This window comes from Pan paniscus, chromosome 2 (genome assembly GCF_029289425.2).
Source record: "Pan paniscus chromosome 2, NHGRI_mPanPan1-v2.0_pri, whole genome shotgun sequence".
NCBI lineage: Eukaryota > Metazoa > Chordata > Mammalia > Primates > Hominidae > Pan > Pan paniscus.
This window is the reverse complement of record NC_085926.1, coordinates 71,001,401-71,029,081: the sequence shown is the minus strand read 5'-3', so window position 1 is coordinate 71,029,081 and position 27,681 is coordinate 71,001,401. Positions and strand designations below refer to the sequence as shown.

Genomic DNA, 27,681 nt, shown 5'->3' with positions numbered 1-27,681 from the left:
CGTTTTTTGGATCTTAGGAATGCCAGAAGAAAACTCGAACTGCGAGTCAGCCAAATATACTGTATCGTGAAACCTTAGGGACCACTGAAATGGGAACAGTGGCCCATTACTGCTAAGAAGGTGTTTTATTGAAAATGCGCCGACATGCTCTCCCCGGAGAGTGAGCAAAAGAAGGCAAGATGCCCAACAGTAATACAGGTTGTTCTCTTAGGCGAGCTAAAATATCGAGTTTGGCACTCCCCTGCTGTGAGCGAGGAGGCAATAGAATAGACGAATGTGCATTTTTACATTAAAAGTGCCATATTTCACTAGGGGTGTCCCCCTTTCTCCCCCCATTTTGTTTAAATGTCTTAATTTATATATTCCAGTTAATAGTTCATTTCATGTCCTTTCTCTGTCTGGCTTTAAAAGTTGTCTTTTGAATAAGTTGAAGTAGTCAAAATTTACTAATCCTGGCAGGCTTGCCAGCAGAGGGCAGGCGTAAAGAAGGTTTTGACATGAGGGTGTGTCAACCTAGGGTCAGAGGAGGGTGGTGTGTTGCATGGGAGGAAGATGTGTGAGCATTGTTCTGAGGGCAGGATGGGACACGCTCCCTTTGCCTCTTTGCAGGCCTGCTGCACACCACAGATCTCTGGAAAAGCTGACTGTACTAAATAAAGGTGGTCAGTTGCCTTTATCTGATATTCAGCGATTTCTACATAATTAAACGTTAAAAAAAATTAAAATGTAATTTCATTCCCCAAGAGCCATCTTTTCTTTCCCCTTCAGTGCCCCATTTCTGGTTATGCTTAAAAATCGAGGGTTTGCCTGTGGGTGGGCCAAAAATACTGTCACTCTTCAGGAGGGAAATAACAAATTACACTTGGTGGTGGTGGTGGCAGTGATGTTTTCCCCCCGATATCTGAAGGGTACAGCACTTTGGGACATGCTCTACTGCCCCAAAACATGTACCTTTTCAAGAACTTTTGCACACTTCAGTGTAATCTGTTCTAACCCCATGGCATAAGCAGTCCATTAACAAATTTTACATTATGTTAAAACAGGGGATTATAGTTTTATCATAAATGAGAGAGGGTAATTTATTACTGTCAAATGCAGAGTTAGGAAAGGATGTTGTCATTTTTCTTTTCTGTCATGATTTTGTTTACCTCTGATGCTTATGAATGCTTTTAGAGTAAGGGATTTGTTTTTAGGTTGATGTTTTCCATAGCTCATCATACTTATAAGTCACCTGAATGTTGACATGTCACACTGTGTATATACAAATTAACCAGAAGCAATGGCATTATAAAATGTTGCATTACATGAAAATGCAAATGGCAATTTGGAAGATGCATTAAGGGGAATTTAAACTCCTATGGAACAGTGAGAACTCAGCATTTTCCCTTGGCCAAACTTGCAGGCACAGAAGAAAAAGAACATAATTAGCTTCATTGTCAACATAAGCATAACAGTGACATAAACAATATCAATATGGAGCTAACTGCCTTAGCTCCCTGTAGATGGATGATGTATTAATTTATATTTTTAAGTAAAAGCACTGCTTAAATCAAGACAGAATGGTAGTTCCTTGGAGACAGATCCCCAGATCTCAGGAATGGGACATTGCTGTTGCAATTTAGTAACTCTAATTGGCTGCCCCATTGCCATTCTTTGGAGAAATACTTAAAGCAGTCCTCATTCTGGGGAGGCGCGCTTCCCTGAGTAGGCCATCAGGCATGTTACTGGGCTTACATTTTGTATTCCTGTTGCTTTAGCTTTTTCTCTCCAGCAATGGAATCAGTTGGTTGAATCTCTTTAAGTTCTGTCATTTCAGAATATGTCCTGGATACTCCATTAAATTAATTGGAAAGGGGAAAGAAAATGTGTGTTGTGTTAACACAAGTGTTGTTCAGAAGAAGACAGCAAACTTGAATTAAGGTTTTGGCCTCTGATCACACAGTTGATTTTTCACCCCATGCTCGTATCCTTTCTCTAGTTATTTCCAAGCAGCTTCTGGCAAAGCAGGCCTTTCCTTGGAACTGAGGACCACGTGGGCCAGGGACCATTGCTGTATCTGCCTCACCACAGGGCCATTCATCAGTGTATGGAATGATGTCCTGAGGAGACGCTCCTCCTGACTCTTCCTTTAATACATCTTATCTCCATTCTCAGCTCTGAATGGGCAGTAAAACCTTTCACTTTCTTCTGTGTTCAAGGCTAAGGCTCAGCAGAACCAAATATAATACATGATTTTAGTCCCAGGTGTGTTATTTGGTGGTTAGAGTTTGGTGTGGGATCATAGTAATCTGTTCTTAAGTGCACAGCCAGCTGCACAATGGACTCATTTAGCAACTGACAGGTTTCTTAATATGTGGTGTTTGAACAAGAGCTGTATCTGTTGTGGGTGTTAGGATGTGGGCATCAAAAATATTTTTAAAGTATGGTATTTAGCATTTCCTTTACTCTTCCTTAAACGTTGGCTTACCCCTCAATATCCCCTCCCCCCCACCACAGGTATTCATTTTATATTATTATGGCTTCTCTTTTTCTATAATTATCCAGTATCTGCTTCCTCTTGGAAGCCTGTAGTATGTTTTTTTTTTTATTTAATTTTTTATTTTTTAAGACAGTTTCTTGCTCTGTTGCCTAGGCTGGAGTGCAGTGGTGCGATCACAGCTTGCTGCAGCCTTGAACTTCTGGTCTCCAAGTGATCCTGCCACCTCAGTCTCCCAAGTTGTTGGGACTATAGGCATGCACCATCACACGTGGCTAATTGTGTGTGTGTGTGTGTGTGTGTGTGTGTGTGTATTTTTGGAGACGGAGTCCCACTGTTTTGCCCAGGGTGGTCTCAAACCTCAAAGCAGTCTTCCTGCCTTGGCCTCCCAAAGTGCTGGGATTATGAGTATGAGCCACTGCACCTGGCCATGTTTAATTCTTGGGAGAAATCACTTTGCTTTTCTAAGCCTCAGTTTCCTCCTCTGTACAATGAGGGCTGGAATTTGTGTTCAGATTATGACAACTGCATGAGACTGTTAAAACACCCACAATCCAAAATTTTTTTGTTGGCCTTTCTTATTCAGCTTTTCTAAAATGACCTGGTGCTCACAGTGATTAATAAATGGTTTTAACGAAGTCTTCTGAGTTACTATTGGTTTTAACATTTTATATTATATTCCACTTATGGAAGTTCCAGTTCTTCCTGAATCCCAAACACAGGGCAAGTACACAGGACCACAGGAGTTTAGAATTAACCAAAGTGGCCTGGGCATATGTAGTTTATCCAGGTTTATCACTGATGGGACATTTCCTTGCCCAGAAGTAGTCTCTGAGTCACCATATCATCTGTCTGTCTGGAGACAGGGCGAGATGGGCTCCAGGTGGCTTCTAAGTTAGTATGCCAAGCCATTTCCCTCTCTCTTTTGTCACCTCCCCCTTACCCAAACCATCAGCCTTTAAATGCCACCTCCCCAGTGGGCCTTCCCAGACCCCTCCTCCTAGTGATCTCCTCCTTCTTTGTGGTCCCATGGTGCTTACAGCCACCACTGTGCAATTTAGTACTTGAGTAAGCACTGCATTGCATCACTCTCTAATTATTTTGTTTAAGGCTTGTCTCCACAGCTGGGTCATGAGCGTCTGTAATGTTTTTTGTTTGCTTGTTTATTGTTTGTTTTGATGCACCTGGAGACTATTAGCTGATAAACACTGACCTGCAAAGGAGTTAGTCCACCTTCTAAAAGCATGCATGAGTTTTATGGATGCCTCATGAAGAACTTAGTTTCTAAAATAAAAACACATTGCATATTCAAAGTACATCCCAGTTTTTGTTTATAAACATTAAAACTCAATTTTAATACTTTGGGAAAAAGAAAGTCACTTAGGCGTTTTGAAATTATTCTTTCCACTTTCTCCCTGTACATTGGTTGGAGAGCACTTCCTTTATTTTTATTTCCTGCCGTTGGGGCTCTCTGCCAGCCCCTCCGGAAAGAGCACCTTTTCTCTTTAAGAGTCAGAACTCTACTGATAGTCGGGGGACTTTCTGGCAGATTTAAGGCCCTTCTACCCCGCAGAAGAGCCCTTGGTTCTCTGTTGAATATTCATGAGAGGGTGGGGTCACATTTTGTGACCTGAAAAAATCCCATTAATAAATTTGGTATCTGACACAAAAACACTTTAGGGTGAAGAGCGATCTGCGCTGTGCCCATTTAACATCTGATCATACGTTGATGGTCACTTCGCGCTTGTCTCTTTTACAGCCAGAGTAAAGAGGGAATTGTCTGCTCCCCGCTGACCCTGTTGAAATTCAGGCATTTGCTTGATTGGAAATATTACCAATGTTCTTTCTGGTCTGTAGTAACCTGCATTTAATACACTTCACATCAAAATGTACTTTCAAGTAAAACTCCTGGGATTACTGGGTCAGATTTTGTTGCCTTTTTTTTTTTTTTTTTGAAGGCAAATAGGTATTCATTGATGTCACACTATTCCTTTTCCTCTAATATTTTGAGAAAAAGAATAAAAATGTGTGTGGGGATTTTGTGTGTGTGTGTCTTTAAAAAATATACAGGCCAGGAAGTTTTTCTCCAAGTTTGAAGGTGGTAAATAGGTGATTTTTTAGAGTCGCCGAAATGGACTAGATTAACCTGACGCTTAAGTCGTGTCAGTTGAGCCAACAAAGTTTAGCACATTGTTGACTTTTTAAAAAAACACTATACTCAGCTTTCAATAGCCTGAAAGAGCAGTGACTATTTCTAATAGAGAAGGTCATCCTAAAGTGCTTATTGAGAGTAGCTTTTGTTGTTGCTATTGTTGTATAAATAAGAAAGGAATTTAAAGAATTATTTCTTAGCAAACGTGTGGCAGATGCTTTCTTCGGCAGCTGTCGTTCTAGAGGGGAAGTCGCCTGGTTCAGCGACGAGGCACGTTTGGTTGTTATTTATTTCCACCCCGCGTCGGCTTAGTTTTCCTCGGTGCGCACTGGCACACTTTGGCGAGACCGACTCTGGGAAAGAAAGGGGTGTGGGGAGGCCAAGGCTCTGTGAAACCCCCGACGTGAAGCGAAAGTTCTCCTCCCAGGGCGGTTTTCGAGGAAAAGCGCTTTTCTGCGCTGCCTGGGAGACCTGCGTACCCTCCCGAAGCCGAACAGTTGCTCGGAGCAGTCGGCTTGGCGCCGCGAGCGCCGGGTGCCCCTCTTCGGCCTCCCGGGTTTCTCGGAAAGGTTAGGACAACTCTTTGTCAGTTTCAAAGACGAAACAAACACGCCGCCCCGCCGGCAGCCCCGGCCCCGCAGAGCCCCGGCCAGAGGGAGCGGTGCGCGCCGAGTCCGGCCGACCCAGACGTCAGCCGGAGGCGGGTCACCGGGTTAACAGCTATTAAGTGGAGTTGCTCTCCAGACAAAAGCAGGGTGGCACCCGAGCGTGATTTCACCTGCCGCGCGGAGGGGGCCGGGGCGCGCGGGCGCGGGGCGCGGGCCGCGGAGCCCATTGTGTGGGGCGCGGCGCGGCGCGGCGCGGGGTGTTTAGAGGCGGGTTGTGATTGGTGGAGCAGGGCGGGGCGGGTGGGCGCGGCGCGGCGCGTCTTGTCAGCCCGCGAGCCGGAGCGCCCCTGCGCGCGTGCAGTCCGCCTGCACGCCGAGGCCGCCGGACCCCACGCCCGGCCCGCGCGGGCGCCCCGAGCCCGGCTCCGCGCGCCTGGCGGCTACATGGAGAGTGTCAGGTTGGTCCTTCTGATTGATCTTTGCCGGTTTCGCTCTCCTTCCCCCGGCTCCGCGGCGCCCGCTTCCTGGGGGCCTCGCTGGGGAAGGCAGGAGAGCCCGAGGGTTCTGAAGTTGAGTCTTTTAAAAAATCATCCTCATCCTCGCTGTTTACCAAGTTGGGTAGGAGTTGCGCTCTGGAAGTGGAGGCGGGGAGGGAGTGGAGGGGCAAGAAAAAGGAGCTGCAGGCCTGTGGGTCCTGGAGAGAGATACCCCCCCAACCCCCTTGCTCTTTGGCTCACACTCTCGCTCTCTTTTTTTAAATGTTCATGGGTGGGGTGTAGTTGAGAGTTGGAGGAAGTCCTGCTTGTGTGTTTCTCTCTCTCTCTTTTTCGTTTGCGATTCATTTTCTCCCGGTCTGGCCTTCACGCAGCCACTTTGGTGAAGCCCTCGCCATCACTCCGTTCGGGGGACGTATCTGGGGTGTGATTTCTGTCACTTTCAGAGCGTGTGAAATATACAAGGAGCCTTCCATCTCAGTGTAACCCATGTGGATGTTTCTTTGCTTCTGATAGTTTGTTTCTATATCTGTCTAGGCTATTTTCAGCTTAGCTGTTCAAATTCGACGAGTTCACACACAGTAAAGGGGGAGGGAGAGGCACAGAGCCCCACACCGGAGCAGGCGAGCGAGCGAATGGAACACTCTGGCAGGTTGGGGATTCTAAGCCTCTGTTGCATTACTTGGCTGGTTAATTAAGTAGTGAGCGGGGTTTGGGTTTGGACGTGCAGCAGACTGAGGAATTGCCACGGGGTACGCCCAGCTGAACCGGCTTTGAATGTAGCTAACTCAACTGTCAGAACTGCATGAAAGACGGTCAGTGGAAACGGGACTTTTTTTTTCCCCCCCTCCTCCCCAAGTACGGTGATGGGAAGGAGAGGACCTTTAGGAAGTGGGTGGTAAAGTTTTAGAGCAAAGTACATATAGACTCTTCCTCTTTGGGATTAACTCCTTCAAGTCCTGGCAGTTACAAGTAAAATATCTAGTAATTTTATATTTTTGTCCAAACAAACCAAATGTTCTAATCAGACCAATTTTAAAATGCAAATCACCTCATTTCCATAGATTCCAGCATTCTAAAAGTGACACATGTGGGGGAAAAATTAAGCCTGATAACAGGAAATGTGAATCATACTATCAATGACTAATCTGCTTAAGAAAAAAAATAAGTTACATTTATTTTATCATTAGGAAGTCAGTGTTAAGCCAGATTTTTTAAAGTTTAAAGCAAGTGGCATTTTTATTTTAAAAGCGGCCCTGTTTTGCTGTTTTTGTTTTTATATAATGAGTTTTCCAAGAGGAATGTATATGTGCAATCAGAGGTGGTTTATGTGGTAAAGAGCGCAAGCTAGCATGTCACTGCCAAAGAGCTGGAACATGATCACATTAAGATTCTAGTTTAGGGTTTGATGTGTGTGTTGCTGTTACTGTTGTTTAAAAGAATACAAAGCTTCCTTGGTTATTAAGATTGACCACTAAGTAAATCAATTGAAGACAGAAGCACGTTGTCCTAATTGATGCCCTTTGCATAAATTGAGAAAAGGTCTATATCTATTTTATGTGATTCTTTGTAGCTGCCTGACACATTTCAGTGAAAAGTGTGTAAAAATGAAACCAAAATACAGACTGCCTACCCAGAGACACTGGCTGACTTACTGTAGGATGTGATAGAGCTGAACTGAAAACGCATTCGGCTGACACTTGATAATCAAAGTTGATTTATTGTTCATTAGTACTGCATTAGCCCTTTCAGGCAAGACAGTTATTTGTGTAGTTGCCTGTCAAGAGTGAGACTGCAAGCACCTGTCATTTCTAAGGCATGAGATAAGCAACCAAATATTAAGAAGATGCAAATAAAAATACATTTGACTAGGTAAAGGGGCACATAGTAATACATTTTTTTCTTTAAAAAAATAGTATGGGTCAATACCAGCCTATAAGAAAGAAATCTATTGAGGATTATTTTTTAACCCTAAGAACGACTTATAGAAGGAAAGTAATGGGCTTTATATTCACCCGTTTGCCTTAAGAACTTTGTTTCCTGCCCAAATGTGCAGCTTGTCTGACAAAAAGTTGGTTAGTTAAGGAAATCAGAGGTATAACATGTCAATTATCTAATCCGAGTAATTTAGGTAAGGTAGGCTTTCTGTTTGTGTTGTGTTAATAAACATTTTATTAAATGAAACTTGTAAGCATGGGTTGATTACATGAAAATGTGATGGCATCATGGCTAAGCTATGATAATGTCGGCTAATAATGTCAAGTGCATTTTCTGCAACATGTATCACTCTCGATTTTTTTCTTCTTTCCCTGGAAGGGAATGATCTCATGACATGTAATAGAAAACAACCTAAGTGTCAAAAGAAAACAAAATTAGCGAACTTTTGTCTGCAGCCATAGAAACGCGGATTAACTCATATTTTTCCAGGGATGGAATGGAAACATTCTGCATGAGGATATATAGTGTATTGTCTTCTCTGAATTTTCATTTGACAGGGATTTTAGAGGCTGTGATCTTAATTAAATCTCAACTAGCTGAAATAATGCATCTAAAGGCATGCAGTGTTGTGTAACCCTGCTCAGTTGGTAAACCATAAATCATCAGAAAGCTTATGATAGGAATGGTTGAATTTTTTTTGTTGTTCGTAGTTTAATGTACCTTAAAAAACAAAACCCTCACCGTCACTGCCTTGCATTTACACGTTGTCAGGACCTGTCACTTGAAAGATAAACTCTTTTATGACACTGACCAGTTCTACAACTTTTCAGCCAACCTCCACACAATTGGAAGATACGGTGAAATTAAAATCTAGATTAATTAAAAACAATGAAAGTTCAGGTTTGTCTTGGTTAATGTGGCAGAAACGTTGTTTGAGTTACTATGTTTCTGAGACAATCAGGAGAGAATGTTGTGACTAGCTTCTCAGTCTGTACTAACATTTGAGTAAAATTTGAATTGGCAAAAACGAAGGTTGGAGGAATTTATTTTATTATGTGGTTTAGTTGGAGATGAACATCACTAAAGAGAACCTGAAAACCATGTTCTTGGTAACTAGGCAAATATAGTGGTCAGTTAGATTCCACTTCAGGTAGTTCATCATTCCTTGATTTGCAAACAAGGGATAATGTAGCAACAGTTGATCGAGAAGGTTAGAGTAAATAAATACGTAAATTGTGTCTATCTGTGTGTTACATTTTAAAATATGCATTCAGTGACAAGGAATTATTAAACAGCTTTATTAACTGTCAAGGTATAATAAATTATAACGCTTGCAAATATTAGGTTACTTTTAGTGCCTCAAATAGATAGTTTTAACTGCTGCAGTTTTTGATTTATATATATGCTTGAGTAGAAGGAACTGCCTACATAAAAAAGTTGAGAATGCTGTCTTGTGATAGCTTGATTTCATGTATCTTTGCACGTAACATTTCATGTAAGACTGGAAGTTACATTGGTGATGAGCTGTAGCTCTCTTGGGGCAAAAGGGTAGCTTTATGTGTATCTGTATGGCTAGATTTGGGGATAGTCTTAACACTGTAAGCTAAATTTGTTGTTTGATAAAAGGTTTGTTTTCTTGGAAGCAGCGTATTTCTGGACTCTTGTTTTAGTCCTTTCAGAGCGTGCAATACTTCCCTCGCACCCCCACCAAGTGACATTTTGCATTCAGCCTTATTTTCTTTCATTTAAAAAAGAAAACTCAGGTATCTCTTAGCTAAACAAGCCTTTGCAGGTTGTGGAGACTTGAATTATCTGAGAAGAGCTCATCTGGGCCTCTACTTTTGGATTGTAGGAATGGTCTTCATTGAGTCCCTCTTCCAACCTGTGAGTTGTTTGAGGAGAAATTAATTTCGAATGAGAAAAATGAATACTGAACACATACATTGTGCCTCATTTTCAAATCCGGTTAAAAGCAACTAATCAATGAAGATGCAGGCTAAATGTTATGGTGAGCTTTTTAGAATACCTTGGTATCATGTTTTAATTTCTAAGCTTTATCTTGCCCTTAAATCTGAAACATCATTGTTCAAATAACTGAGAACAAGGTAAATCAACAACATCAAAAAGGTCGGCTTCTGTGATTTCTCAAGGGCTTGTTATTTTGTACTTCCCAATTCTATTTGATGTCTTGACAAAACAAGATGACACAGGGGAGAATACATTAAATTTTGATTTTTTTCATCTAACCTGTTACAGTTGTGGCAGCTTAATTTCTTTTACTTTTTCCTGAAGATGGCTTTTTGTACAATTACTCTAATTGTCACACCACTTCATGAGGCGGGTCTGCACGGGTTTCCCATTTGCCTTGATTTTACTAGGCATTTTTGAACATATTTTGACCTTTAACTTATGGGAAGCTTTTGGTTGGGCTTTGTCTTCATTATAAATAAATCAGTGAATGGTGAGATTGTCAAAGAAGCAAGTGATGTTTTCTCATTAGAATCTCATTTGCACCCTTTAGCTTAACTGTGATGTATAAGGTGAAGGTGTTGGAAATAGGCATGAGAAACTACAATTTGAGAAAGTTGAGTTGTAATTCTTTTTAAAGAGTGATTGCACCCTAAGTAAGGCCTTATAAAACTTTGGAAATGGTCTAATTTTGGCCTACCTATGTGTTGAAATTCAATTATAGTCCCTTCTCCCTTTCAGTAATATGGGAAAAAAAATACATATTTGCAGTTAAGCTCCCTATGAAATTTTCTATGCTGATTAAATCATGAGAAAGCAGAGCTACAAATTTAATTCTTAGTGTTAGAAAAATCTTCTTTAGACAGAAGATAGACATTATGTTTTTCTTCATTTAACAGTAACTGTTGATCTAAAACTGTATCCACAAGTTATCTTTTATTTATTTTAATCATGTATGTGTCTCAGGTAGGATGGAAACAGTTGCTGTCTCTTTCATTATTTTTGAGTAATACTTCAATTTAAGAGAACTTATTTAGCCAAGGCCTCTTCCTTTTCCCTTTAAGAACTAAAGATCTGTGGATAGAATCTTTTCTGGGGTACCTTCTTGGAATAGTCCTCCCCTCCTCCCATTTGCAGCACTTAAATGGGATTTTTGTTGTTGTTGTTAATATAAAACGATTTTTGTTGTTTTTGTTAATATAAAATGCCATTAGCATGTTTAATTCACATGCCCTAAATTGTTTTCCATCCCAGCTACAGGAGAAAGTGGTTGAAGTAGGAAAGAGAAGGCATTTTCTTGATTTAAATAATAATAATAGTTGCTAGGTTGAAAGAATCAGTGCTTATTGAGTGATTATTTTCATGTGTAGCTTCCATTGTTTCCTGTATTTAACAATTGCTAATGGGAGAAGCGATTTAATTTATGTAAACTTTACATTTTTATGCAAATGAAGCTGATATTTATTAGAGCTAAAACAATTATACTGGCACTTAGTGGAGTAACCTTGTGTGCCTGGGAAATGTTAGAGGAGAGCAGTTGATGTTCCACTAATACCTCTGCTGTAAACAAATATGCATTTATGCCACTTTTTAGAATTTAAAGACAAAAAGAAGAGCTCGGAGAGCATTGCTGGAGATTGCTTATTAGGGTTGATAACCTGAAATAACTCCTGATTGGCAGGCGAGCCTTGGCCTTGCAATTTTTTTGTGAAAGAAAGATAGCCTTTCTTGATAGAATGTAATAAACAAAATGATAAAAAATGAAATGCTAATTGCATTTTAAAAGAGGTCTTTTGAAAAAAAATTTTTAATAGTTGGTTGTATTGTTACTGAGAGAACTGTTATGCTAATGACTGACTACCTAGATGATTTTGCATTAATATAATAACCATTACCTGCCTTAGTGCTTTGTACAGTATTGTGGCAAAATAGCTAAGCCTAAAGGAGTTATACAAAAAGCAGAATTCCATAATGAAACAGAATTATACTTTCCACATAAATAGCATGCTTTTTTTTTTTTTTATCTTTTAAAGACCGAAATATTATATCAGAAGTGTGTTTTCTTTCCTGTATGATAGTTACTTGCATGGTACCTGGTTGGTTCATTTTGTTTTGTTTTTTTAATACCATGGAGAAATAGAAGCTTTCTAACTTTTCTGTTTGCCAATACATCTGTTGTATCCATTGACTTGTTAATTATGAAAACTTGTTTTCCACAGGGGGCCAGAGGTGATGATGTTTAATTTTCTTCTATACAGGCTAGCTTGTATATGGTCATAAAAAACTTGGCATAGTTTTTTTTTTTCCCTCCTCTCTCTCTTTTAATGGAGCTATTTTCTCTGTTTGGTTTTGTTGTGACATTCTGGAGCCTTCTAATTTAATTTGTTTTGCTCCTGTTATTTGATTAACCAGGTGACACTGCCAAACCTGGTCAGTTATCACCCAAATACAGCCTGAAGGCTAGAACGGAAGTGAATTTCCTGGGACATACATGTGGTGAATGATCAGAGGGTAAAAAGAGTTTCTAAATTATTAACCAAATTAATAAAAATGAAACAGTGTTTAACATTTTTTATCTTCTCTTTTTATTATTTGTATACACAATAATTATGAGATGATTCCCGACGTGCAAAATTTATGTGTATGTGTACTAGGTAGTATTTACTTATAGTTGACTGGAGTGTAAACTAAAGAGAGAAGAAAATGATAACATGTTATTTTCAGTATTTATATTGTGTCTTCTCCCCTCCCACCCAATTCCTTCAATTGTCTCCTAGATTAGAAATAAGTATTGTTTCTCTGAGTGTTTTTATTTGTTTGTTTGCTTTTTAGATTTTTCCCTTCCCATCATCTACGTTTCCCCATTGGGCGTTAAAGGAAATAATATGGCATATTATTTTAATAGTCTTTCAGCATTCAGATGATAGAGAGTCATTTTGAAGAAAAAACCGTATCAGGCAGAATTTACACAGCAGTGTGTATGGGCTTTTAGCAGCAGTTGTTAGTGCTAACACCGTTTTCCCAGTTGCTGGTATTAAGGTAGCAGCAGGCCCATACTAGCAGAGCTGTGGTGGCCCAAGCACAGCTGTATTTCTGCCATTCCCGCAGGTTTGTGTGCACCTGGGATCGGCCACACCCAGTTGGTATCAGTCAACAGTGTATCATGCCGTGTGTTTTTTTAATTCATGATTTCCTCTTGAAACTCCACTGAGGAGTGTTAACTGTGTGCGTTTTTTTAAATTCAGTTTTGTATGCTAGCATTCTTTAAATGTCTGCCAGAAGTTTAATTTGAATTTCTGATCCCTGAAGGCAGCTAGACAGAATCATTCTAGTTCTTCATAAATTGCCTTCTATGATTCATTGTTAACTCATAAAACATACTCATTTCTATATACTCAAACAGTTAAGGTAGTTACAGTATCGGAAATTTTTTTTTTTTGCCTTATATTTAAATCGTCTTTTGAGAAAGAAATCAAGAATTAGCTTGAACTCCCAGTTAAGGCATGAACCCTGTAGCACAGAAAACATCAGAAATGAATGTTGTTATCTCAAGGAGGTTAAGGTAGAAGGCATGAAATCTGAAAAAAAAAAAAAAAAAAAGTTTCATTTTTACTGAATACTTTTAAAGAGGGGCCCATAAATATTAGAGAGCTGTAGTTAAAAACTCACATGACTGTTTTAAATACTATTGATTTAAACCACTGGCTAGATTTTATGAATCAAAGTGTAATTTTGAAGCTTTGGCCATATTTCTCAATGCTAAAGCACTCTCTCTTGTGTGCCTTTAGCCGCTTTCCAGACATTCAACACAGGATTAAATGATAGTAGTTACAGTGATCAATAGGTTAAGACTGCTACAATCACTCTTGCCGCTAATGACCTCAGTAGTAATGGGCAATAAAGTGTGGGCTGTAATAGCCTCTCGCTGGTACTGCATGCCCTTTGATTCCTAGTATTAGTAGGGACTAGCTACATGAAAAAGTTGGATGTTGGGAATTAAGGGAGTGGATATATAGGCTATAATTCTTAACTATTTAAAGCCTTAAAAACTGTGCTCAGATTTTTTTTTATTATTATTTCTTTTCTACCCCACCATAGTTTCTGGTCTATTTGAATATGTTTGTTAAAGCTTTTCCATAACCTCTTTTCATGATATGTTAGAACAGAAACGTTGGGGAAATCTCGGTTTTATAACATTTGTAAATGAAGCTGGAGCCCACTTTGGAGGCCCAGAGCTAACTGGCATGAAAACGTGGTTTCAGATAGTAAAAGCGAAGTTAAGGCCATCAGGATATAATAGCCCACTTCTGATTATTCAGAAGTGATCAGCCCGTTTGGAGGATTACTCAGGCCTCTTGCTTCCTTCCCTCCTTTGGCAGTGCCTGCTGCTGTAAAGCATATTATTACTCATCAGCACCTCCATCAAAATGTCCAAAAGGAAAAAGAAGGGGAGACTCAAGTTCATTATCCTGTTCCGTAACTGCAAAAAAATGAATAAATGATTATGGGAAAAGGAGATTTAAGCCTCTGGTTTGATGTCAGCCTTTAAAAATTGTCTGTACAGGTATATGTCAGTCCTTTCCATGATTCCCCCTTTTATTATTGACAGTTAAGGGACAATGTTGTTTCTCCTTTAAGAAGATGCTTCTAGTTTTACCTGAGTTAAGGGGAAAAAGTATTTTAGGAGACATATGTAACTTTTAAAATCAGTTTTATTAAGGGATGATTTACGTGCGCTCAAATATACTGATTTTCAGTGTCTAGCTGGAAGAGTTTTGACGATTGTATACACGTGTGTGAGCACCACCTCACTCGAGATATGGACATTTCCATCGCCCCCAAAAGTTCACCTGTGCCCCTTTCTAGTATAAGGTTTCTATAGCTCTTTTAAAAACGATGACCAGGAGGTTATTTCTATCATGATTTCTGCTCTAACTCTGTTAAGTTCATGTTCATCACCAGTTTAGATTTTACACCACCCTATTCCTGTCTGTTTTCCTGTTCATCACCATCAGAAATTTGGCTCAAGAATATGTATATTGTACATCATCCAAGAAACGCAGAGGAAAAAAGAAACCTTAAACATGGTTCTTTTGTTTGCTTAATCAAACCTCCCCGTATGATGATGCAACTCTCAAGGAAAAGTAAACTTCTATTGTGATACGCTGGCTTTAGCAGCTCAAAGGATACCGATTGGCACCCAATAGATACTTAAAAATCCGAAAAGTTTCTTCTGTATGAAGACAAAGTAGACTAACTGGAATTAATTTGTAGATGGTTAGATGTTTTGATAATGTCTTCCTGGTGTTTGCCCTAAACTGAATGCGAGTTCACTGTTCCAATCATTGGTGATATTTCGTGCTACAAATTATCTTTTTAAAAGGGTAATTTATCCATTCATATACATCTGTCCCATTTTGCATATGAAAATATTCAGACATGCCCATCTGTTTTAAATTACAGTGTATCTACATCTACACTTAAAAGGCCACTGGAATAGGAAGAATTCATGGATGACCTTCCACAGCTGGGTTAATGAAATTTTTCGAATGTTCTAACTAGTGTTTTCCAAACACGCGACACTGGCACATCAACATCCCCACACATGAAACATGCCCACAACAACAGTGGAGAACATTCGCTGTGCATGAATCTGACCTTCAGGAACGATTTTTAGTTCATCAAAATTAGTGATGCTGAGAAATCGGGACATCAGTGCATAATGACTGTGAAATTAGGAATGAGAGCTCGCTATGCAAATGACAGGACAAATCATGTGAAAAAGTCAGGATAAACTGCATATTAAGACATTATGTTACATAAAATTAATACTGCATTTCTGCCTTTTGCTTACTGCTCCCCTGAAAGATTTTTTAATTCTTTTATCTTCTGATCAGCTATTGTCTGCCGGATTTTTTTTTTTTAAGTGGCACACAGGCAAAGTGCAAAACATGTTATTACCTTTTATTGTAATACATGAGATGACAGCATATCCTTTTTAACAAAGTATATCCTTTACTGCTTCTAGCTTCTTGCTGTCACATGTTTGATTAGAAACCAAAGAAAAGTAAGATGCTTAAATATTACGGTTAGAAGACATACAGGTTTTGTCGTTTCTTTCATTGTTTTTTCTTTCCTTATCTTTTTATTTGGGGGGGTGATTTTTCATGAAATAGTCTTCTTGCATTACGGGGACTGACAAAATGGGTCTCATGTAGTCTGCAAATTAAACACAACTGCAGTGATTATTTTGAATAGCTAAATTACATTCTAGAAAGCTTGCAGAATTCATAGCATTGTCATTAGGTATCCGCTTGAATACAATTTGTGTAACCTTGGCCAAGACAGCCTGTCATTTTAATGTCAGTGTTTTATCTGAACAAGACATCATCCTTTCAGATACAGTGTGCAGGTTCCTTGCAAAGATGCCCGTGCAGAAACGTGTTAACAGTTGCAAATATGAAATGCTATCAAGTTCATCACTGTAGCTGTTTGTCACTGAAATGTCATGGAAAGCGGGTTTTAATGGTATTGCACATAATATGAAAGAATTGAGACATCTGTGCGCTGGGTGAATAAGGAAGAGTAAAAGGCATCATGCGAAGGGTGGGTGTTTAAGTTCGGAAGGTGTGTCCAAGGTTCCCTTCCCAGCAAGTATAAGCATTGATTGGTTGTTCTTAAAATCACTGTCCACAGAGCAAGTGGGTCATATGGGCTCCACCTGCAAAGGTGTTGGTTACCATTTGTCTTCTCTCAAACAAAATTCAAGTTTGGGTTAACTTCCCACAGATGGTTTTGACCGAAAACTCACTCTCAGTAAGCAATTGAGAACTGTCGTATCTTAACTCCAGTTAGCATTTATTAAGTTTGTCCTTTTTGTGTGCTTGCAAGGCTGCCTGGAACCCCTGTCAGTACTGCAAGATTTTACTTTTCTTTCTTTAAAATAAACTCCATGATAGATTAAATAGGATCTGTTGCTGCATCCCCTCTGGATAAATACATGTTGCATGGGAAATTGGTCAACTCTTTAAGCAGGCTGATGGCAGTCAGCTGCTGAACCTGGGAGGCTGCGTGCTTCTGATTTCCTGGCTTCCTATTTATCCTTCATTAACATTCTAGGTTCCCGTGTCAGTGGCTATGATGACACCTCAAGTTATCACTCCCCAGCAAATGCAGCAGATCCTCCAGCAACAAGTGCTGAGCCCTCAGCAGCTCCAGGTTCTCCTCCAGCAGCAGCAGGCCCTCATGCTTCAACAGGTAATTGTCCTTCCTCCACCTCCAGCCTGTCTCCCCCAGAACCCAGGGGCCCCCATCACTCCATTCTCAATCTCCCCTCCACCAGAGCAGCTCCTTTGCCCAGTGAAGAGTAAAGCAGCGTGGGTGGGGCAGGACACAGACCACTCCCTGAATAATCGATGTGCTTTTGCATGCCCAAAAGAGAGGAGCCCTGCCATGGTGACTAGTGTTTGGGCCTGGAGAGTACCCGATGGACTGAGATCAGGGCTGTAATTGGACTTGGTAGCAGTAAGATCTTTTAGGTTTACATGGCTTTACACTGTTTTATTTGGTAAGCCCAGAGGTTCCTAAATGGTGTGAATCAAAGCAAAATGAGGAGCACGTTGGGAGTGGTTTAAATATGACAGCTCTTGAAGTCCCCATTTCAACTCAGAAGCTTACAGATTTTTTTTCTTTACACATAAAGAAGCATTCTAGAATTTGCTAATTTTAAGGTCCAGAGTTGATTTTACTTCTTCCACATACGATGTTGCTGAAATGAACTTCTGGTTGTCATTGCACTATGGGGACCTAATATTCAGACTTCACAGCCACCTGAACCAAATAGATGAGATTCGGAACTACAGCGTTGGGAGTCACTGGCCTGGGGTGGTGGGGACAGGATGCAGCGGAAGCTCCCAGGCTGTCCATGCACACACTGAATAACACTGCATAGTGCCCAGCCATGTCATTTAGAAAGCATGCAGAAGAGATTCACCAGACTCTCTCAGCAAGGGCATTTCAGCTTTGTTGTACAATCAAAGGTCATTCTTTGCCTTATTTTAATTAGTTTGTGTAGAAAATGGTATGTTTTTCATCAGTTCATTTTGGAGATTACTTTTCAAACAATAATGCCAAGAATAGTCAGTGTGCGCTGAATTTATTGTCGAGTTTCAAACTAAAGGTCAGGCCATTACAGATAAAAGGATGCTATTTTTCAAATCACAGTTTGTGTATGGCACCAAAAGGGACAGTGGATTGGCGCTACCCTCTGTTACTTACCGTCCTCTCTTTCCTTTGTAGCAGCAGCTTCAAGAGTTTTATAAAAAACAACAGGAACAGTTGCAGCTTCAACTTTTACAACAACAACATGCTGGAAAACAGCCTAAAGAGGTACCGACAATACATATTTTACTTTCAAACCACAGATCCCAGAGGACTATCTAGTGGCTATTAAACTGTCATTCATCTTTTAAATGATTGCACAACTGAGCTGACTCTATCGGTTCTCAGCTTTCAGACTGAGAATTATTGTCCTGTTTTCACTCAGATTTTTCTGGGTTCCATTTGCTTGCTGCCACATATTTTATAACACCACTGCACGTGTACCTGTGTGAGGAGCAGGAGAGGCATCGTTGACAGAGTCTTCAGGTTACTTTTTGCAACCTGGTAACAACTGAGGGCCAGGATGGAGCTGGGAGAAGTGAAGTGCTTTCAGGAAAATTTTACTTGGATGCACACTTAATTTTTTTTTTTTTCCCCAGCTCACAGAGCTTGGGTGTGTGGTGATGGCCTTTTCCATTGGAGAATAACCCCTTGTGAGGTTGGATAAACAAACAAAAATGTTAGAACAAGATTAAACATCCACATCTTTTGTTTAACTTCTTCCTGCAAGTTGTACATAATGTAATTGCTAAAGGCATGTGCCAGAGAGCATGAGTTGAAGTTAGAGAAGACTCCAGCTTGGGTTGTGTTTTCTTGAGCAGGGGGGAAAAAAGTATATCATAATAGCTTCTATATGCACCACGCTTGGTAGTGTCCATAACTTATCACATTATGCCACACCATGAAGGTTGACACCATTCGTCCCATAAATGATAAGGCCTTTCTTTCCAGGGAGTTACCAGTTCACCTTCTATTCAGTTCTGCGTGGGTGAGACTCAGTTGTGGGAGTATCCGTGTGCATGTGTGCGTTATTATGACATCTTTCTACCCATTCCAGAGTTATCCAATTTAACTTGCCTCCTCATATTTTTACAGTGGACTGAAAATTCTTTTTGTTTAAGTGTTCTCCTTGGGATGACACAATTTATAATTCTATATACAGCACCTCATCCACTTTAACAGCTTCTTCACCAGCCCTAAGCAGGTGGCCACTTTTGTTCTTTTGCGGGGAGTCTTACCAGGTGACTCGACGTCCCTGTCCCTCACCTAAGTGAGGATGCTGGGCTGTGCTAATTTTACACCCTGGGAGTGACCCAGACATTCTCCCTTTGCTGCCTCCTCCCTTGACACAAATTGGGGACGTTTTCCATGTCCTGCCAAGTTTTCACCCTGGAGTCCTGTTGAGCAGCCGGATGTAAACCCCTGCAGAGTAGGGGCAGTTTTGGGGTGAACGGGAGGAGGTGTTTTAATGAAAATGCTGACACAACCTTAAGTACAGTGGCGCTCTACCGGGTGCTGCTATAATAAAAAAGGGAACAGATTAAAAAGTGTCTAAAATGTAAATCTAAAGGACTAACAGTAATTAAAATGGAAATGGCACAGGGAGGGAAGGCATGTAATTGTGAGATATCACTGTGCAGAAGGCTCTCAGCTTTGTTTTGCTGGCTGTTTTTCTAATTCAGCAGGGCTTACTCATCAGTGGCAGTTCAATGCGCGTTAATGACTCTGGGATTGCAGGCATCACTCTGGACAAAGAAATGATTATTGTGCGGTCAAAAGAAGTTCAAAGACAAGAAGGGAATTTCAGTTTTTTCCTTAGAGATCCACATTCAAGAGCATATAAATTAAGCCAAATGTTAAAAACCACAGTCTGAAAGCTGACTTCAAAGTCACAACTCTCTAATTAATGAACTGCGAGCTTCAGTTTGGACAAGTTGTGGTTTGATGCGCCCATAAATCAACATGACAGGCCTGTTTCACAGTCTCAGACAGTGCTTGTCATTGAGTCACATCAGATGTAAACACAGCAGAAAAAAGAAGGGGTATGAAGGAGGTGCAATTGATCAACAGAATTGGTAAAAACCCACTTTTGAAGCACATTATGCATGATCACAGGAAATGGTTACAGCCTCAAGAGGTTTCCCCTTCTGCTGTTGCTTTTTTGAATCAGATTGCTAACAGCCTTCAAAAGGGAGAATAAGAATTATGGAGTTTCTCCCCTGTGGCTTGCAGGCAATAACCCCCTGTTGTTATTTTGTGCTTCTTTCTTTTCAAAGGCATCAAAATTTAGTTTTTTAAAGATCTTTAACTCTATATTTGAAGACAAACAAAAAAGGGCTGCCACTGTCATTCTTATCAGTTACCAGGGATTGTGTTTTTCCTTTCTGTTGCCACTTCTTATTAACCTCTTATTTGGTCTGTGAGACATAGTTTGGAATGCACGTCTGCATGCTGGGAGAACATGAAAGTTCAGATGAGCTCAGAGGGCACATAAAGAAATGTGAAGGGGAAAGTTACACAGCAGAAAGAAGGATAAAAGTTACCTCTCCCAAATTGCTGTTGTCAGAAAGGAAAGCATCTCAGAGCACAAAGATGATAGTGGTCCCTGAGTTTGGGAAGGGAGTGGCAGGGGGTGGGGAGTGTAGGGGAGAAGGAGAACACTTTGTGTCCAAACAAGGAGAAAGCAAGACATTGTAGGAACATTCTTGCATCTCCAGGTCGCTAGGTTTGCTGTGGTCCATGCTTTGTCATCCACTTCCCAGGCAAAGGTGACCCAGGAGATAGGTTGCTTTGAATATCCTTTGAGGTAGGCAGACCAGTGGATGGGTCTCCTTGGATTCATGGTGCCAGTGGATTTGTCCGAGACCCCAGGTAACAATGCTTAGGAGATCTGTAGTTTCCTGAGGTAGGGACCAGTCTCCTGGAATTATCATGCAGGTGGTGGTCCTTTTGTGCTATAACGAGATGGAGTCACACGGTAGCATTTTCATGATGTGGACTGGTGGTTATGATTTTAACAAGGTTTGAACTTGGATGTTGACAGATGGAACAAGTATGTTAATTTACTGAGTCCCCAGTCATTAGCGGCTCATAATTTTATATTGTCAGGCTCCCCTCACCCCCTTTTTTCCTGTTTTGATTACCTCTGCAATAAGACACCTGATCTTTGGCCAGAATGATGTACCTTTGCTTTTTTTTTTCCTTCCCTCCTAAAGTTGCCTTGAGATGTTTCCTTGGGAAAGTTTGGCTCCATATTGGGTTGGACCAAGACAGGACCTTCCTTAAGAAGATACGTGCTCTTAGGTAGGGGAGGAAGAGAGGACGTAGGCCCAATACAGCTATTGAAGTGACTGCTCATGAATATTGGACAGAAGTGGTGAGGAAAATAGACAGCAGAATTCATTTTAAATCGAGCTACAAAAAAAGATTCCATCCTGTGCGGGTGAGGTAGGCTAAGTTGATTGTTTTAAAAGGGCCGTTTGTCCCGGGCAGTTATGACAGTTTATGTTAGGCAGTAGGGAGTAGCCGAAGAAAGGAAAACAGACCTTTGACTGCAGCTCTAGGGAGGGGATCCGAAACTCGAGGTTTATCAGGGCATTTTAGCATTTTAACACTGACTACTGACCTGCCGAGGGGACTGCACGGAGACCTTTTTTGTATGCATTCAATTGTGAGAAGTAAACAAATGGACCCGTATCCTGTGTTTGGTAACTGGGTGGGGAGCGCAGTTTGGCAACCAGTGTTGCTTTTAAATTCTTTCTTTGGACAATGGGCCTTGTATACTTTTATATCCTGGCTTTTCAAACGTAGACAGCTTTCATGAGCTTTTCCTAGGGATGGCCACAGAGACAACAGAAAAGGCATCAGTCATTTTACATAAATACAAAATTTTTAAACATTTCATTTACAGTAAGGCAGGAAACACCCTCCCCCACCTCCAGCTGTACCCCCCCCATTATATTCTGCTTTCAGAAAAGCTAATTCCCTGATCTTTTATTGTGTCAATGTTGTTTTTTTCTCTTCCCTTTTTTTTTGTGATGTTGTGAGTTAATATCTGTTGAAGAAGTGAAAAAATCGTTTTGACATGAATATAACTATCATTGGGTTTTACATTAAATGTGATAACTTGGGAAGGGGTGAAAACAATTGGATCATTTTATGCATGCTGTTCTTAAAATGAAAACACTGGCTTTTCATTTAAATTTATTTAAATTTTTGTTGTTAGTGGTATAGAATTTGTTTTTTGGAGTGAAACTCAATTAACTTTCTCAGTGGCATGGTAGTAAGTCTGAAATTGGTTGCTAATATGAGAATGATGGTTTTTACTGTAAAATAAACTACATGAAGACTGAAAGGAAACCACCATTTTTCTCTTTCTTTGAACTTTGCATCAGAAGGTCTTGATATACATACCATTTTATGGATGTATCAGATCAAGGTCATGTGTTAGGTTAAGTGAATGCAGTTGTTTGTAAAGTATGGTTATTAGCCAGAACATGTAAGCTCTGAAAGGGCTTGGATAGTCCTTTTAGTTGTAAAAGTCTCTCTGATCTTTTGAATCATACTCAGAATTAGGAACACTGATCTTGTTCTTTTCTTGAAGAAACTTTTCTTTTTTTTTGCTACAGTTTGGGAAGGGTTAATTTTCCTTTTATAATTGTTAGCCATAATGTGGCTAAGACCTCCACCTCGATACGATTCCTAGCAGATTAAGGATATTAGATAATTTCCTTCTATTTATTGTACTACTGCACTGTATTATCTTTCTATCACTCAGATAATTACTGAGGAAATCTACATTAATTTTTTTGGCTGAAGCAAGGCCTGCTAAACACAGGAATGATGTATTGATGTTTTACACAACAAAAGTTTTCCTCCTGTCATTGTCCAATCAACAAAAAGATATTTATCATATCGTAAAGCCCCTTCTTTTCAAGAACAAAGCAGATGGGGGAAGCAGGACAAGCCACCAGACCTGGGAGTTTCTGAGACTAAAGCCATGTTAAGGCATCTGAAGCTTAGACTGTCGTTCATATTAAACTCACAGTCGAGTACGATGTTGTTTGCTAAATTATGAATGTGTGTAATTAAAATCTAGTGGCTGTTTCTGTGAAAGATTTACAATGTTATTTCATCGTTTGTCATGGCTAATTAACAATATTAGATGAAGTTTTTCTTCTTCAAAGGTCTGATTTTTTCTCATTTATTTATGTCAGAAGTGATAAACAGAGTGGTTAAAAGCTTCTGCCAGTGCAGGCGGGGAGGGAGGCAACTTGTTCTTTTACACCTCAAAGGTTCGGGGTTCAGACCCCTTCAGACTAGAGTGATGCAGTCTTCTCTCTAGTGTGCGTAATTAAAAATTTCAAAGTCTAAAAGTTTACATCTTGATGACAAAACTCCGGCCTTTCAAACTGAGGGGAAAGCTGGCTTGATGGACGAATTATGTGTTTATGGGAGCGGGCAGTAGAAAGATAACACGCTCACCTCCCCACCCCTCCTCAGAGGAGGTATGTTTTGTCCCTTTTAAACGTTGACACGGAGCCCTCCACTGAGCTCCAGTGACCATTCTCAGCATTTGATGATGATGGTGAGTTTTGAAGTGTCCATACTTTTAACCTTCCTTGGGAAGTGGCCATCTCATTTTTTCTTCCTGATTTCTTACAGCAACAGCAGGTGGCTACCCAGCAGTTGGCTTTTCAGCAGCAGCTTTTACAGATGCAGCAGTTACAGCAGCAGCACCTCCTGTCTTTGCAGCGCCAAGGCCTTCTGACAATTCAGCCCGGGCAGCCTGCCCTTCCCCTTCAACCTCTTGCTCAAGGTATGCGTTGATTATACAGAAGGCATAGCTCTATGAAGACTTTGGGCGGAGGTGGTGGGTTGTCTCTTGGTATATTTGTTAAGGACATTGTCCATCAAAACATGCACATAGATTCTTTTAAGAAAAGTGGAGTGGGATAATGATGGACCCATGTAGAAGGTGAAATGCTTGTTGATGCCAAAATGAAGTCTCAGGGTGGTCTGAAGGCTTAGCTGTAACAGAGCAATCCCACTGTTGGACACTCTTGGAGTAAGGGAATGAGGCGCTACTTTTCACTTACTGAGCATTTTAATGGACTCTTGCAGTGTTTCTGTTTGGAACCACAAAGGAATTTTCCTGAGGGCTTTTATTATTCATTTAAGACATTTTATACCATGTAACGTGCTATTTTAAATCTTAGTAATGCTTTATAAACGCCATGTTTTAATATCTAGGGATAAATTCAGGTTTATTTTTCTGTAAACGATAGAAATCAACCACTTTCTCTTATAAAAAAGGAAACTTTGTTTAGTTTCCTTTTTTTTTCTTTTTGCATTCGTCTGTTGATTTTTGAGCAAATTAGTTCTACACTCATCAGAACAGCTACCACTTCCATCTCCAGTTCCTCAACAACTGAGATCACATGAAAAGTAAGATTTTATACGTTTAGTAAATTTCTTTTACAAAGCCCACTGATATTTTATCCCAAGGGTGATGGACATCAGAAACAAATGGGAACTCTAGGTGTTTTTAGGACATCCTCTTGGTTTAAGCAACTCTGACTTTCACATATGTAATGTGAAAGCAGATGGATTATTCAGAACTAGAAAGGAAGGTGGGAGGGAAGGAGGAAGGGATGTCAAGAGGGAGGGAGGGCGGACAGGCAGGAAAGAAGGAAAGATAAAGTAGAAAGTGCCATGCCTGTGTTTTGAAACACAATTCCTCCATCTATGCATGGTAGGGCAGATTTGAGTTGCCTCCTCAAGGGCAGCAGTTCTTTGAACTCTAGTAGATTTGGATGTTGGTTTATATGTACCTTAAAGGCTGATAGCTAAAGCCACTGGTGTCTTGGATTCAGTAGCCTTCTAAAGAAGGTTAAAAATGTGGAAACTCCTTCGTGTTGCTTAAAGCATGGCCATTTGTTTGGTAACTTTTGGTGTCAAGTGAAGTCAGGGAAGCATGTCTGCATTTGAATCTTTTCCCTTGAGTCCACCACACCCAACTTCTGTCCCTTATGAGGCTGATTTTGTTTTTAATATCGAGACCAGGGCTTTTTCCTCTTAACTTCTCTCTTGCCCCTCCACTCCTTTCTGCCATGACTGCTCAGCTGCTTGATACATACTCAGCATCTCCATTGTCAAAATAGAAGATGTCGTAACTGAGCAATACAAGGAGAAAAGAAAGAATATATATATGTACATCAGTTAATGCATTTTTGTGCTAGCAGAATGTCATTGCGTGTGTTAATTACACCTTTGGGTTTATTGTTGGAAATATGGCAGGCTGTTCTGACACACCTACCGGACTTGAGCTCCAACCGCTCTCATCTTTTCCTACCACTCCTATACTATTAAGTTTGCTCACTAAGGTTCATTGTTATAGTACATCAGTTAAGCTGTCCAAAAGAGGGCAATTGGGCAGTGACAAGACAAGCTCATGTGTAATGTGAAAGAAATGAATGTGGTGATGCATGAAGTGTAATCTCTGCAGTAACATATCAGAGACACTGGTAGGTAATTCACTAGTCATGGCATTGATTGATAGGCTTAGCAGTCTGCTATAACTATTAGCCCCTGCAACATTAGGAAGAAGCATATTTGAAATCTAAGGGGTGCCTCTATGTGTGCCCGAGATGGCATAAATGTAAATATAAATATTTCTGGTGTCAGGTTCTTGCAGTAAAGTGAACTACCAGTGTTATTTCCATCTCTCTGAATCAGGAGGTTGGTTTTGTCCCCCCACTCCCTCACCTAAAGTGGCTAGAGAATTCAGTCATGTTGGACTAGAACACAATTTTTTTTTATCAGAGAGATGATGGCTTAAAACTGATGTCATTATGAGGTTTAAATCAACTTTCTGCTTGCTTGAACATGGTCACCTGGGTATGGATGTACAAGGACAAAAAAAGGTTGATCAACTCTGTTTGTCTTTGAGCCAGTGATACCTGGGGTTGTAAAATTGAGTTCCATGAACAGTAATCTGTCATCTGTCCCCACAACATACATTTTTTTAAACCTGTGCCTGCATTTTCTTTTATAATGAAGGGGCCAGTTGTCCTGGAAAAAGAAATGTTGCAAGGCATGGGGGTTATCTGTTAAAAATACTGGTAATGCCCACTTCATAATGAAATCATCAAGATTATTTTACATACCTGTTCATGGCCTTGCTGAGTTAACCTTAAACATGTAAATGTCAAGTATAGGAATAGATAGAGAATTAATATTTTGAAGGCCTTTTTTTCCCTGAAGGTTTTATAATAGGAAATGGAGGGATATTTTCTGTTGTTTTTAAGGTTATTGTAGGGTCTTCTCTCTGTTTTACATAATTAGCCTATCTGCTTTTCACCCTGGTCTCTTTAATCATCTCATCCTCCCTAGCACCAGTAATTTCATATAGAAATATTCTTTCAGTCTTATTCTGACCTTTTAATTTTTAAAATGTAAACTCTAGGTAGCAGAAAATTACATGCTTGGTTATGTACCTGCTAATGGATTTGTTTAACTTCGTACTATTATTCTTAGTCTACCATTTTGGAAGAAATACATACTTTCTGGAAATTTGTTATCCATTTAGTCTGATGAGTGACTGGGTTACCTTTTATCTGTCTAACATGAGATCTTAGCTGTCAAATAACAACACCCTTTGGTAGGTAGCGCTCATTGAACTAACAGTTTAACATCACTAACGATATATGGCATTGATGGAGGAAAGCGATTTGACTGCTTCTGTGTTAAGTGTGATGAGAATGTTCTTAAAAGTAATTATCACATTGCAGTTTGACCCAGAAGTATCGCTGTTGTCACTTAATGAGTTACTATTTTTATTTACCATTTTTCTCTATGGATAATGGAACTGATTTGCCAGCCCGTTGGAATAGATGGAGAGTAGAGTAACATTAATGCACCCTGTAGGTATATATAACAAGTGGTAAATACATTTGTCTTTGTCTTTATTTGCTGGATAAACAGCTTACTTTTAAAACAGCATCAAAATTCTGCTTTTCTTCGAGAGAAAGCGGGAGTTAACACAGTTGTTAGGGCCCTGTCCTAGTCTTCCCACCTCCCATGCAGCTGACCCAGAAATCATTTAGTTTGAGTTGAGAAATAGGTGGCTTGTTCTTGTCATGTGTTTACTCTCTAGAGAATAAAAATAGGTGTTGACTTGTGTGGTTTTATATCAGTATGCCATCATCAACAGACAAGCCTATTAACTATTGTTTCCATTGAGTAAACAGTGGTCTGAGGGTCACCCATGTTCACAGGTAATTGTTGGTGTGCAGACAACAGTAGCGGGCCTGCTAGCTACAAACGCATCCCACCTGTCATTTCGAAAGGTGTTGGAAAATCATAGTCCAGATGCAGCAAAACCGGACATGGGGTTGTGGAGTGACCTTTCCCCTTTGTTCAATTTGCCTCTGAGGTTTAACTTCAGGGAACAAGTAATAATTGAATATGCCTAATAACTAAATGCTCATTTGGGACAAAATCCATCAAAATATAATTGGCATTTGATTTTTATGAAGGGAGAAGAAAACCGACTTGTCTGTCGAGGATGCCTCCTAAGAATATCTGACCACTTAATGTATCATTTGAAGCCTCCTTTATCCTATATATTAATTGCAAATGCTTGAGCATTTGAACATTTTCGTGGAGAACCGTTAGGAGAGACCAACTGTTTTTGTTAACGCTCCTCTCAGAAAGGCGGGGAAGGTTATTGGTCTGCTGTGCAATAATTTACTCCTCTTTGATATGCAAACGATCCACGGTGAATATAAAAAAATCCTATCAGACTCATTTCACAGTTCTTAACCACTCGGATTCTCTGGAGTCCATCGCCTCATTAGACCAGTGCTCTCCAATGCTAGCATA

At 40.1% G+C, this 27,681-nt stretch overlaps 1 protein-coding gene across 22 annotated transcripts in view; it reads left to right on the top strand.

Annotated features, from left to right (window-relative positions):
• The window catches only part of FOXP1 (forkhead box P1), a 629,894-nt gene that overhangs the window by 514,317 nt on the left and 87,896 nt on the right, over positions 1-27,681 (top strand). For 12 of the 22 annotated variants that reach the window (XM_034956873.3, XM_034956881.3, XM_034956867.3 and 9 more), the window contains 3 exons: positions 16,756-16,893; positions 17,935-18,024; positions 23,461-23,614. In XM_034956873.3, the coding sequence (XP_034812764.1) occupies positions 16,756-16,893; positions 17,935-18,024; positions 23,461-23,614 (382 nt within the window). Of the gene's footprint in view, positions 1-5,540; positions 5,695-16,755; positions 16,894-17,934; positions 18,025-23,460; positions 23,615-27,681 lie in introns of those variants that run through there. The other 10 variants (XM_034956872.3, XM_034956871.4, XM_034956865.4 and 7 more) reach the window with 5 other exon arrangements.